Source organism: Hyla sarda, chromosome 5, assembly GCF_029499605.1.
Source record: "Hyla sarda isolate aHylSar1 chromosome 5, aHylSar1.hap1, whole genome shotgun sequence".
NCBI classification, from domain to species: domain Eukaryota; kingdom Metazoa; phylum Chordata; class Amphibia; order Anura; family Hylidae; genus Hyla; species Hyla sarda.
This window is the reverse complement of record NC_079193.1, coordinates 382,893,194-382,906,349: the sequence shown is the minus strand read 5'-3', so window position 1 is coordinate 382,906,349 and position 13,156 is coordinate 382,893,194. Positions and strand designations below refer to the sequence as shown.

Below are 13,156 nucleotides of genomic sequence, written 5' to 3'. Positions count from 1 at the left end.
AGTCTCTATAGGAAGGAGCAGGACTGGCACCATGTGTAGAGTCTCTATAGGAAGGAGCAGGACTGGCACCATGTGTAGAGTCTCTATAGAAAGGAGCAGGACTGGCAACATGTGTAGAGTCTCTATAGGAAGGAGCAGGACTGGCACCATGTGTAGAGTCTCTATAGAAAGGAGCAGGACTGGCAACATGTGTAGAGTCTCTATAGGAAGGAGCAGGACTGGCACCATGTGTAGAGTCTCTATAGAAAGGAGCAGGACTGGCACCATGTGTAGAGTCTCTATAGGAAGGAGCAGGACTGGCACCATGTGTAGAGTCTCTATAGAAAGGAGCAGGACTGGCAACATGTGTAGAGTCTCTATAGAAAGGAGCAGGACTGGCAACATGTGTAGAGTCTCTATAGAAAGGAGCAGGACTGGCACAATGTGTAGAGTCTCTATAGAAAGGAGCAGGACTGGCAACATGTGTAGAGTCTCTATAGAAAGGAGCAGGACTGGCACCATGTGTAGAGTATCTGTAGAAAGGAGCAGGACTGGCACCATGTGTAGAGTCTCTATAGAAAGGAGCAGGGCTGGCACCATGTGTAGAGTGTCTATAGAAAGGAGCAGGACTGGCACCATGTGTAGAGTCTCTATAGGAAGGAGCAGGACTGGCACCACGTGTAGAGTGTCTATAGAAAGGAGCAGGACTGGCACCATGTGTAGAGTCTCTATAGAAAGGAGCAGGACTGGCACCATGTGTAGAGTCTCTATAGGAAGGAGCAGGACTGGCACTATGTGTAGAGTCTCTATAGAAAGGAGCAGGACTGGCACTATGTGTACAGTCTCTATAGAAAGGAGCAGGGCTGGCACCATGTGTAGTGTCTCTATAGAAAGGAGCAGGACTGGCACTATGTGTACAGTCTCTATAGAAAGGAGCAGGACTGGCACTATGTGTACAGTCTCTATAGAAAGGAGCAGGGCTGGCACCATGTGTAGAGTCTCTATAGGAAGGAGCAGGACTGGCACCATGTATAGAGTCTCTATAGGAAGGAGCAGGACTGGCACTATGTGTACAGTCTCTATAGAAAGGAGCAGGGCTGGCACCATGTGTAGAGTCTCTATAGGAAGGAGCAAGACTGGCACTATGTGTAGAGTCTCTATAGAAAGGAGCAGGACTGGCACTATGTGTAGAGTCTCTATAGGAAGGAGCAAGACTGGCACTATGTGTACAGTCTCTATAGAAAGGAGCAGGGCTGGCACCATGTGTAGAGTCTCTATAGGAAGGAGCAGGACTGGCACCATGTGTAGAGTCTCTATAGGAAGGAGCAGGACTGGCACCATGTGTAGAATCTCTATAGAAAGGAGCAGGACTGGCACCATGTGTAGAGTCTCTATAGAAAGGAGCAGGGCTGGCACCATGTGTAGAGTCTCTATAGGAAGGAGCAGGACTGGCACCATGTATAGAGTCTCTATAGGAAGGAGCAGGACTGGCACTATGTGTACAGTCTCTATAGAAAGGAGCAGGGCTGGCACCATGTGTAGAGTCTCTATAGGAAGGAGCAAGACTGGCACTATGTGTAGAGTCTCTATAGAAAGGAGCAGGACTGGCACTATGTGTAGAGTCTCTATAGGAAGGAGCAAGACTGGCACTATGTGTACAGTCTCTATAGAAAGGAGCAGGACTGGCACTATGTGTACAGTCTCTATAGAAAGGAGCAGGGCTGGCACCATGTGTAGAGTCTCTATAGGAAGGAGCAGGACTGGCACCATGTGTAGAATCTCTATAGAAAGGAGCAGGACTGGCACCATGTGTAGAGTCTCTATAGAAAGGAGCAGGACTGGTACAATGTGTAGAGTCTCTATAAGAAGGAGCAGGACTGGTACAATGTGTAGAGTCTCCATAGGAAGGAGCAGGACTGGCACCATGTGTAGAGTCTCTATAGAAAGGAGCAGGACTGGCACCATGTGTAGAGTCTCTATAGAAAGGAGCAGGACTGGTACAATGTGTAGAGTCTCTATAAGAAGGAGCAGGACTGGCACCATGTGTAGAGTCTCTATAGATATCAACAAGACTGGCACCATGATAGTTTCTCACCGTGCTGCCAGCCTTGTTGCATTCAATAGAGACTCTACCCTGGAACCTCATTCCATGGTGTCAGCCTTAATGCATTCAATAATCTGTAACAATCAACAAGACTGGTACCATGGATAGAGTCTGTAGAATGCCTGAAGTTTGGCTCCATGGATAGAGTCCCTAACAAATGCACAAAGGCTGCCACCTAGGGCTTACTACATGGTTTCTGCTTCACTAGATGGGCTCCATTATAATGGGACCATATGGTGAGGCTGCATAGAGATCACTTTCCTCGCATGTATAGGCAACAGGACTGGCACCTTGGGTAGAGTCTCTATACAATGCAACAAGACTGGTCCTAGGGAAAGAGACTCTCTAGAGGGCAACAAAACTGGCACCATGGCTAGAGTCTTTATACAATGCAACAGGGCCAGGACTGGCACTGTAGGTACGGCCTTTATACAATGTAACAGGACTGGCACTGTGGGTACGGCCTTTATACAATGTAACAGGACTGACACTGTGGGTACGGCCTTTATACAATGTAACAGCACTGGCACTGTAGGTACGGCCTTTATACAATGTAACAGCACTGGCACTGTAGGTACGGCCTTTATACAATGTAACAGGACTGGCACTGTGGGTACGGCCTTTATACAATGTAACAGGACTGGCACTATGGGTACGGCCTTTATACAATGGGACAGGACTGGCACTGTGGGTACGGCCTTTATACAATGTAACAGCACTGGCACTGTGGGTACGGCCTTTATACAATGTAACAGGACTGGCACTGTGGGTACGGCCTTTATACAATGTAACAGGACTGACACTGTGGGTACGGCCTTTATACAATGTAACAGGACTGGCACTGTGGGTACGGCCTTTATACAATGTAACAGGACTGGCACTGTGGGTACGGCCTTTATACAATGTAACAGGACTGGCACTGTGGGTACGGCCTTTATACAATGTAACAGGACTGGCACTGTGGGTACGGCCTTTATACAATGTAACAGGACTGGCACTGTGGGTATGGCATTTATACAATGTAACAGGACTGGCACTGTTGGTACGGCCTTTATACAATGGGACAGGACTGGCACTGTGGGTACGGCCTTTATACAATGTAACAGGACTGGCACTGTGGGTACGGCCTTTATACAATGGGACAGGACTGGCACTGTGGGTACGGCCTTTATACAATGTAACAGGACTGGCACTGTGGGTACGGCCTTTATACAATGGGACAGGACTGGCACTGTGGGTACGGCCTTTATACAATGTAACAGGACTTGCACTGTGGGTACGGCCTTTATACAATGTAACAGGACTGGCACTGTGGGTACGGCCTTTATACAATGTAACAGGACTGGCACTGTGGGTACGGCCTTTATACAATGTAACAGGACTGGCACTGTGGGTACGGCCTTTATACAATGTAACAGGACTGACACTGTGGGTACGGCCTTTATACAATGTAACAGGACTGGCACTGTGGGTACGGCCTTTATACAATGTAACAGGACTGGCACTGTGGGTACGGCCTTTATACAATGTAACAGGACTTGCACTGTGGGTACGGCCTTTATACAATGTAACAGGACTGGCACTGTGGGTACGGCCTTTATACAATGTAACAGGACTGACACTGTGGGTACGGCCTTTATACAATGTAACAGGACTGGCACTGTGGGTACGGCCTTTATACAATGTAACAGGACTGACACTGTGGGTACGGCCTTTAAACAATGTAACAGGACTGGCACTGTGGGTACGGCCTTTATACAATGTAACAGGACTGGCACTGTGGGTACGGCCTTTATGCAATGTAACAGGACTGGCACTGTGGGTACGGCCTTTATACAATGTAACAGGACTGGCACTGTGGGTACGGCCTTTATACAATGTAACAGGACTGGCACTGTGGGTACGGCCTTTATACAATGTAACAGGACTGGCACTGTGGGTACGGCCTTTATACAATGTAACAGGACTGGCACTGTGGGTACGGCCTTTATACAATGTAACAGGACTGGCACTGTGGGTATGGCATTTATACAATGTAACAGGACTGGCACTGTTGGTACGGCCTTTATACAATGGGACAGGACTGGCACTGTGGGTACGGCCTTTATACAATGTAACAGGACTGGCACTGTGGGTACGGCCTTTATACAATGGGACAGGACTGGCACTGTGGGTACGGCCTTTATACAATGTAACAGGACTTGCACTGTGGGTACGGCCTTTATACAATGGGACAGGACTGGCACTGTGGGTACGGCCTTTATACAATGTAACAGGACTGGCACTGTGGGTACGGCCTTTATACAATGGGACAGGACTGGCACTGTGGGTACGGCCTTTAAACAATGTAACAGGACTGGCACTGTGGGTACGGCCTTTATACAATGGAACAGGACTGGCACTGTGGGTACGGCCTTTATACAATGTAACAGGACTGGCACTGTGGGTATGGCATTTATACAATGTAACAGGACTGGCACTGTGGGTATGGCATTTATACAATGGGACAGGACTGGCACTGTGGGTACGGCCTTTAAACAATGTAACAGGACTGGCACTGTGGGTACGGCCTTTATACAATGTAACAGGACTGGCACTGTGGGTACGGCCTTTATACAATGTAACAGGACTGGCACTGTGGGTACGGCATTTATACAATGTAACAGGACTGGCACTGTGGGTACGGCCTTTATACAATGGGACAGGACTGGCACTGTGGGTACGGCCTTTATACAATGTAACAGGACTGGCACTGTGGGTACGGCCTTTATACAATGGGACAGGACTGGCACTGTGGGTACGGCCTTTATACAATGTAATAGGACTGGCACTGTGGGTACGGCCTTTATACAATGTAACAGGACTGGCACTGTGGGTACGGCCTTTATACAATGGGACAGGACTGGCACTGTAGGTACGGCCTTTATACAATGTAACAGGACTGGCACTGTGGGTACGGCCTTTATACAATGGGACAGGACTGGCACTGTAGGTACGGCCTTTATACAATGTAACAGGACTGGCACTGTGGTTACGGCCTTTATACAATGGGACAGGACTGGCACTGTGGGTACGGCCTTTATACAATGGGACAGGACTGGCACTGTGGGTACAGCCTTTATACAATGTAACAGGACTGGCACTGTGGGTACGGTCTTTATACAATGTAACAGGACTGGCACTGTGGGTGCGGCCTTTATACAATGGGACAGGACTGGCACTGTGGGTACGGCCTTTATACAATGGGACAGGACTGGCACTGTGGTTACGGCCTTTATACAATGGGACAGGACTGGCACTGTGGTTACGGCTTTTATACAATGGAACAGGACTGGCACTGTGGGTACGGCCTTTATACAATGTAACAGGACTGGCACTGTGGGTACGGCCTTTATACAATGGGACAGGACTGGCACTGTGGGTACGGCCTTTATACAATGGAACAGGACTGGCACTGTGGGTACGGCCTTTATACAATGGAACAGGACTGGCACATGGGTAGATTGTAGAGTTCAGCACGACCTACACTGTGGATAGAAACCCTATGGGCTGCAGCCTGACGGTCTCCTTTTTTGTAGCAGGTCCTGTTTTGTGGGGCATCGGTGATGGGGACCCTGTAGTCGGTGCACTTATGGGATCACTGTATGGGGTTATCTGGCCAAGTCATGGTGTACTATTCTTGAGGGGCCATAGCAGGCATTGTTATTGGGGCACTGCTGCTGTCATTTGTTTTTTTCATATTCTATCGACCACGTTGCGCTCTGTGTGACGTCACTAACTCTGTTTCTCTTCCTCTTGTAGGAAAACCTCTTCAGATCAAGCCGAGGCTGTGACCACGTCCTGAGAGTTCAGCTCTGGAGGCTTCGTATCTCAGGGTCATTCTTCCTCTCCAGGTCGTTTCTCTGGGTGTGATGTTTGGGTGATGTCAGAGGGGGCGCTATTGGCTGTGTTCACATTCATGGCCTCCACCTACCTGTTTCGTGTTGCCGGAGGCTCAGGTTGAGGAAAGGAACATTCGCACATTTCATAAACTTTACACTTTATAGATTTAACTTTTTTGTCAAAGTTCAGATTATTTTATAAGAGAGTTTAATAGTACTTTGTATTTAACTTTTTTTTAATTATTATTATTTTTAACCCTTATTAGTGAGGTTGACATCTGCACCTTTGTAGGCGTTTTGAGTTTGGGAGGTCTCGGGGCACTGGGTTATTTTCCCCTTTTTCACCATGACCCAACAGTGTTACACTCTGTCTTATCTGGACTAACATGAAAGGGGCGAATGTTGTTCCCCCACTATGATGACAGGTTCCCAAGTGTTAGAGACGGTTTTCTAGTGGTCTCCAATCCAGTTACCGATCTATTACAACCACCATCTTTACCCACCTCGAATCTGATTGTCAGCGACCTTCAAAAACTCATCCAAAAAGTAAAAACTGTTAGATTGTGTTTTTAGAATTTTTAGCCTTAAGTTGTGACCTAATTCGAGTTGTCGACGGGACATGGCTGAAAGGATCCTGTGTCTGCGGAAAAGCGCCCATACGACAATTATCTCCATGGCTTCAGATGTTGCTAAGCACGTCCCCTTATTTGCATATATGCTAATTTCCCGTTCCAGCCATGTCCTTATCGTCTACTGATGATTCGGAGCAGATGTTTTGTTTCATTGCTGGCACTCGCCATGGTTTCCGTTTAGGGATAATTTCTCCCCATATGTCTTGACCGCTCTCGGTGGTTCTCTTATGGGGGAGCTCTGCTCTGATGGGTTTATGGTTCTGGCAGAATCAGAAGACGGACCTGCCATCCCGGTTATTTCACTTTTTCAGTAATTCTCACCTTCCACTGCCAGATTTGGGGCGGTCATCTTACCGTAGACGTTACAGCCCTGTTCACACTGGCACTGCAGGACATATTGCGGTATTGTCCGAACCCGCCAATGTTTTTATATGACGCTTTATATTTAGATTCTTACTGGTTACCAGCGCGTTGGTGACCGATCACAATAAAGTTCAAATATTTTACTTTACTCCTTTATGACTCCTGTGGTGTTTGTTGGTTTTTTTCTGTCCCGATGTTCAGTGGATAAGTCGTCTTACCGGCAGAAATATCCGTCACTCATCTACAAGACTCTGGTCAGACTTGTCTTCTCATTCATGATGTCCGGACCCAGAGCTGCACCTGCCCTGTGCCCAGCTATCCTCTGACCGTCCTCTGACCGTCCTCTGACCGGGCCCCCAGAAACTCACTCTCCTCCATCACATCACATATCTCTGCATGCCAGAACTTTCACCAAAACCTCACATGTAGAACCCATATGGAGCCCTGTCATCGGCTACACCCCAGTATATAGGAGATACATTCTTGTATATAGGAGCAGTATTATAGTAGTTATATTCTTGTATATAGGAGCAGTATTATAGTAATTATATTCTTGTATATAGGAGCAGTATTATAGTAGTTATATTCTTGTATATAGGAGTAGTATTATAGTAGTTATATTCTTGTATATAGGAGCAGTATTATAGTAGTTATATTCTTGTATATAGGAGCAGTATTATAGTAGTTATATTCTTGTATATAGGAGCAGTATTATAGTAGTTATATTCTTGTATATAGGGGCAGTATTATAGTAGTTATATTCTTGTATATAGGAGCAGTATTATAGTAGTTATATTCTTGTATATAGGAGCAGTATTATAGTAGTTATATTCTTGTATATAAGAGCAGTATTATAGTAGGTATATTCTTGTATATAGGAGTAGTATTATAGTAGTTATATTCTTGTATATAGGAGCCAGTATTATAGTAGTTATATTCTTGTATATAGGAGCAGTATTATAGTAGTTATATTCTTGTATATAGGGGCAGTATTATAGTAGTTATATTCTTGTATATAGGAGCAGTATTATAGTAGTTATATTCTTGTATATAGGAGCAGTATTATAGTAGTTATATTATTGAATATAGGAGCAGTATTATAGTAGGTATATTCTTGTATATAGGAGTAGTATTATAGTAGTTATATTCTTGTATATAGGAGCCAGTATTATAGTAGTTATATTCTTGTATATAGGAGCAGTATTATAGTAGTTATATTCTTGTATATAGGAGCAGTATTATAGTAGATATATTCTTGTATATAGGAGCAGTATTATAGTAGTTATATTCTTGTATATAGGAGAAGTATTATAGTAGTTATATTCTTGTATATAGGAGCAGTATTATAGTAGTTATATTCTTGTATATAGGAGCAGTATTATAGTAGTTATATTCTTGTATATAGGAGCAGTATTATAGTAGATATATTCTTGTATATAGGGGGCAGTATTATAGTAGTTATATTCTTGTATATAGGAGCAGTATTATAGTAGTTATATTCTTGTATATAGGAGGCAGTATTATAGTAGTTATATTCTTGTATATAGGAGCAGTATTATAGTAGTTATATTCTTGTATATAGGAGCAGTATTATAGTAGATATATTCTTGTATATAGAAGCAGTATTATAGTAGTTATATTCTTGTATATATAGGAGCAGTATTATAGTAGTTATATTCTTGCATATAGGAGCAGTATTATAGTAGTTATATTCTTGTAAATAGAAGGCAGTATTATAGTAGTTATATTCTTGTATATAGGAGCAGTATTATAGTAGTTATATTCTTGTATATAGGAGCAGTATTATAGTAGTTATATTCTTGTATATAGGAGAAGTATTATAGTAATTATATTCTTGTATATAGGAGGCTGTATTCTAGTAGTTATATTCTTGTATATAGGGGCAGTATTATAGTAGTTATATTCTTGAATATAGGAGCAGTATTATAGTAATTATATTCTTGTATATAGGAGCAGTATTATAGTAGTTATATTCCTGTATATAGGAGCAGTATTATAGTAGTTATATTCTTGTATATAGGAGCAGTATTATAGTAGTTATATTCTTGTATATAGGAGCAGTATTGTAGTAGTTATATTCTTGTATATATAAGTCAGTATTATAGTAGTTATATTCTCTTATATAGGAGCAGTATTATAGTAGTTATATTCTTGTATATAGGGGGTAGTATTATAGTAGTTATATTCTTGTATATAGGAGCAGTATTATAGTAGTTATATTCTTGTATATAGGAGCAGTATTATAGTAGTTATATTGTATATAAGGGCAGTATTATAGTAGTTATATTCTTGTATATAGGAGCAGTATTATAGTAGTTATGTTCTTGTATATAGGAGTCAGTATTATAGTAGTTATATTCTTGTATATAGGAGCAGTATTATAGTAGTTATATTCTTGTATATAGGAGGCTGTATTATAGTAGTTATATTCTTGTATATAGGAGCCGTATTATAGTAGTCATATTCTTGTATATTGGAGGCTGTATTATAGTAGTTATATTCTTGTATATAGGAGGCATTATTATAGTAGTTATATTCTTGTATATAGGGGGCAGTATTATAGTAGTTATATTCTTGTATATAGGAGCAGTATTATATTAGTTATATTCTTGTATATAGGAGCAGTATTATAGTAGTTATATTCTTGTATATAGGAGCAGTATTATAGTAGATCTATTCTTGTATATAGGAGGCAGTATAGAAGAAATAGATGGTCCAGCGCAGGATAACGTGCAATAAAAGCCAAAATTTATTGTAGATTCAAGCCATAGGACAGCAGGACACAAGGTAACGCGTTTCAGCCGGAAAGACCAGCCTTATTCAAGATATGAATAAGGCTGGTCTTTCCGGCTGAAACGCGTTACCTTGTGTCCTGCTGTCCTATGGCTTGAATCTACAATAAATTTTGGCTTTTATTGCACGTTATCCTGCGCTGGACCATCTATTTCTTCATTGCTACCTTGGTGTTGGTTCACACGGTGCCGTGCGACAGGCGTCTGGCTGGAAGGGTGAGCTGAGTTATCCTATACTCAGGAGGCAGTATAGTTATATTCTTGTATATAGGAGCAGTATTATAGTAGTTATATTCTTGTATATAGGACCAGTATTAAAGTAGTAACAGTGGGGCAAAAAAAGTATTTAGTCAGCCACCAGTCCTCCACTCGTTAACTGTATTAATGGCTCCTGTTTGAGCTTGTTATCTGTATAAAAGACACCTGTCCACAACCTCAAACAGTCACACTCCTAACTCCACTATTACCAAGACCAAATAGCTGTCGAAGGACACCAGAAACAGAATTGTAGACCTGCCCCAGGCTGGGAAGACTGAATCTGCAATAGGCAAGCAGCTTGATGTGAAGAAATGAACTGTGGGAGCAATTATTAGATAAATCCCAGAACCACACGGGGCAGGGGGGGGACCTAGTGAATGACCTGCAGAGAGCTGGGACGAAAGTAACAAAGGCTACCACCATCGGTAACACGCTGCGCCGCCAGGTACTCAAATCATACAGTGCCAGACGAGTCCCCCTGCTTAAGCCAGTACATGTCCGGGCACGTCTGAAGTTTGCTAGAGAGCATTTGGATGATCCATGTTGTCAGATGAAACCAAAGTAGAACATTTTGGTAAAAACTCAACTCGTCGTGTTTGGAGGAGAAAGAATGCTGAGTCGCATCCAAACTGTGAAGCATGTGGGTGGAAACATCATGCTTTGGGGCTGTTTTTCGGCCAAGGGACCAGGACAACTGATCAGGGTAAAGGAAAGAATGAATAGGGCCATGTATCGTGAGGTTTTGAGTGAAACCCTCCTTCCATCAACAAGGGCATTGAAGATGAAACATGGCTGGATTTTTCAGCATGACAATGATCCTAAACACACCACCCGGGCAACGAAGGAGTGGCTTCGTAAGAAGCATTTCAGGGTCCTGGAGTGGCCTAGCCAGTCTCCAGATCTCAACCCCATAGAAAACCTTTGGAGGGAGTTGAAAGTCCATATTGCCCAGCGACAGCCCCAAAACATCACTGCTCTAGAGGAGATCTGCATGGAGGAATGGGCCAAGATACCAGCAACAGTGTGTGACAACCTTTTGAAGACTTACAGAAAACGTTTGACCTCTGTCATTGCCAACAATGACCAAATACTTATTTTTCACCATCATTTGCAAATAAATTCTTAAAAAATCAGACAATGTGATTTTATGGATTTTTTTCTCATACTGTCTCTCGTGGTTGAGGTGATAACCTATGATGTAAATTACAGCCTCATCTTTATAAGTGGGAAAACTTACACAATTGGTGGCTGACTAAATTCTTTTCTGCCCCACTGTATGTTCTGTAGACTAATAAGAAGGCTTTCATCATAGTAGCCAGATTATAAAATCTTTGTTTCTTCCTGATTATAAGAGACATCACAAATAAAACCGTAACTATGATGGGATCTGAATTTGTGTTAGATAATTCCAGGAGACAAGAATATAACCCCACATGGTGAGTTCTCTGCCCCTGTTTTCCGGTTTTCTCTGTGGTGATGCCTTTTATTGTGTCACCTCTTCTAAATCTTCTTTTCAGTTTTCCATCTCATCGAGAAGAATTGTTGTCAGTCTGGTCCCTCTCTGAGAATTTGTCCTGGCATTGAGATCCCGGCTGATAAGTGTTTTTTTCCTATTTTCTAATAACCATAACTCTTCTCTGGACGACCTTCTTTGATGTTAATCTGTATATTAATATCATTGCCATGGACTATTAGTTCTTCTCTAATTAAGATTAGCTGAAGATCCTTTAAGAAGACTTCTCTCTCACTCTCGAGATCCTCACTTGGTATCTTCCCCTTATTCCACATTAAAGAAAATTTTCTTTTTTTGCTAATTTTTTTTCTTTAATGTAACAGTTAAATATTGGTTGGGAAATGCTATAATACTCTCGTAGAATGATATAAATATAAAGAGTCAATACTCCATGCAGAGTGGAGAATATTGACACCTTCCATTATTAATGGTGCTGACTCTTCCCTGCCGGCCGCTATCTGCAGGTTCCATTAAAAAGCTTTGTGTGTAAATCAGGGCCTCCTGTCGATCACCACAAATATGATCAGTGACTGTGTCTCCAGTATCTTAGCACTTTTGAAAGAATGGCTGATGTGAAGGCTTCGGGAGATGCAGCGACCCACAAGATAAGGGGGTTCTACAAATCGGTTTTATAAAGCCTTCTGTCTAATTCACACTGCGCTTTTGTCCTATAGAAGACGTCGACCATGTGCGGCTGAGGTGACCATCTGTGGCTTTGCTTGACAATGTTTATACATATCCTCATCTGAATACAGTATATAAGGTTCATATGTATGATCCACTAGCATATTGAAAGTTGAGAAATTCGGGCAATCCCGATCAGATAGTGAATGTCATATCGTCACAGGTCTGTCTCCTCTCATCCAAGGAAAACAGATGGTTTTATGGGAAGATTTGTGTGTCCAATTATTTCTGCTGCAGTTTCAGCCAAAGATGACTCGAGTCTTCTAGAATATCTCGGTTGAGGTTCATAGATTGGAGTTTCGACTATAGGCCCCTCTCTGTGATGTCCATATACCCTAATAGATACATACAGTGAGTCATCTTCATAATACAAGGATTACGTTTTGATTTACTAGAATTGAAGAGGTCTAGGTGTTGGGGCCATGCAGTCGAGTTATGTTCATCGGAAACTCACCTTTGAGAGAAATTGAAAGAGTACCTGTCACCAAATAAAACTTTTAATATAGTCACTTTCCCATTCACTTGCTTTTAAAATTATTAACATAAATATCTTTTAAAATGTAATAGAAAAAATGGCCACTAGGTGGCTCTGTTCTGCTCCCTGCCACATTTAATATAGTGAGTTTAGTCTCCTCCCCACCTGGCAGGAGACCAAACTCAGGAAATGCTTCTCTGCACTGAGCTTGATTGACAGCTGCAAAGAGCCTCATTGAAAGCTGCAGAAAGCTTCATTGAAAACTACAAAGAGCCTCATTGAAAGTTGCACAGAGCCTCATTGAAAGATGCACAGAGCCTCACTGAAAGCTGCAAAGAGCCTCATTGAAAACTGCAGAAAGCCTCATTGAAAGCTGCAAAGAGCATCATTGAAAGTTGCACAGAGCCTCATTGAAAGATGCACAGAGCCTCACTGAAAGCTACAAAGAGCCTCA

General features: G+C 42.6%; 1 protein-coding gene across 2 annotated transcripts in view; it reads left to right on the top strand.

The window, feature by feature from the left end:
* Positions 1 to 7,100, top strand: part of ZC3H3 (zinc finger CCCH-type containing 3) — a 204,275-nt gene extending 197,175 nt beyond the window's left edge. The window contains exon 13 of one of the 2 annotated variants that reach the window (XM_056522897.1): positions 5,885 to 7,100. In XM_056522897.1, coding sequence (XP_056378872.1) covers positions 5,885 to 5,916 — 32 coding nt within the window. In that variant the 3' untranslated portion in view covers positions 5,917 to 7,100. The remainder of the gene's footprint in view (positions 1 to 5,884) is intronic. The other variant, XM_056522898.1, reaches the window with a different exon arrangement.
* Positions 7,101 to 13,156: the final 6,056 nt, after the last annotated feature.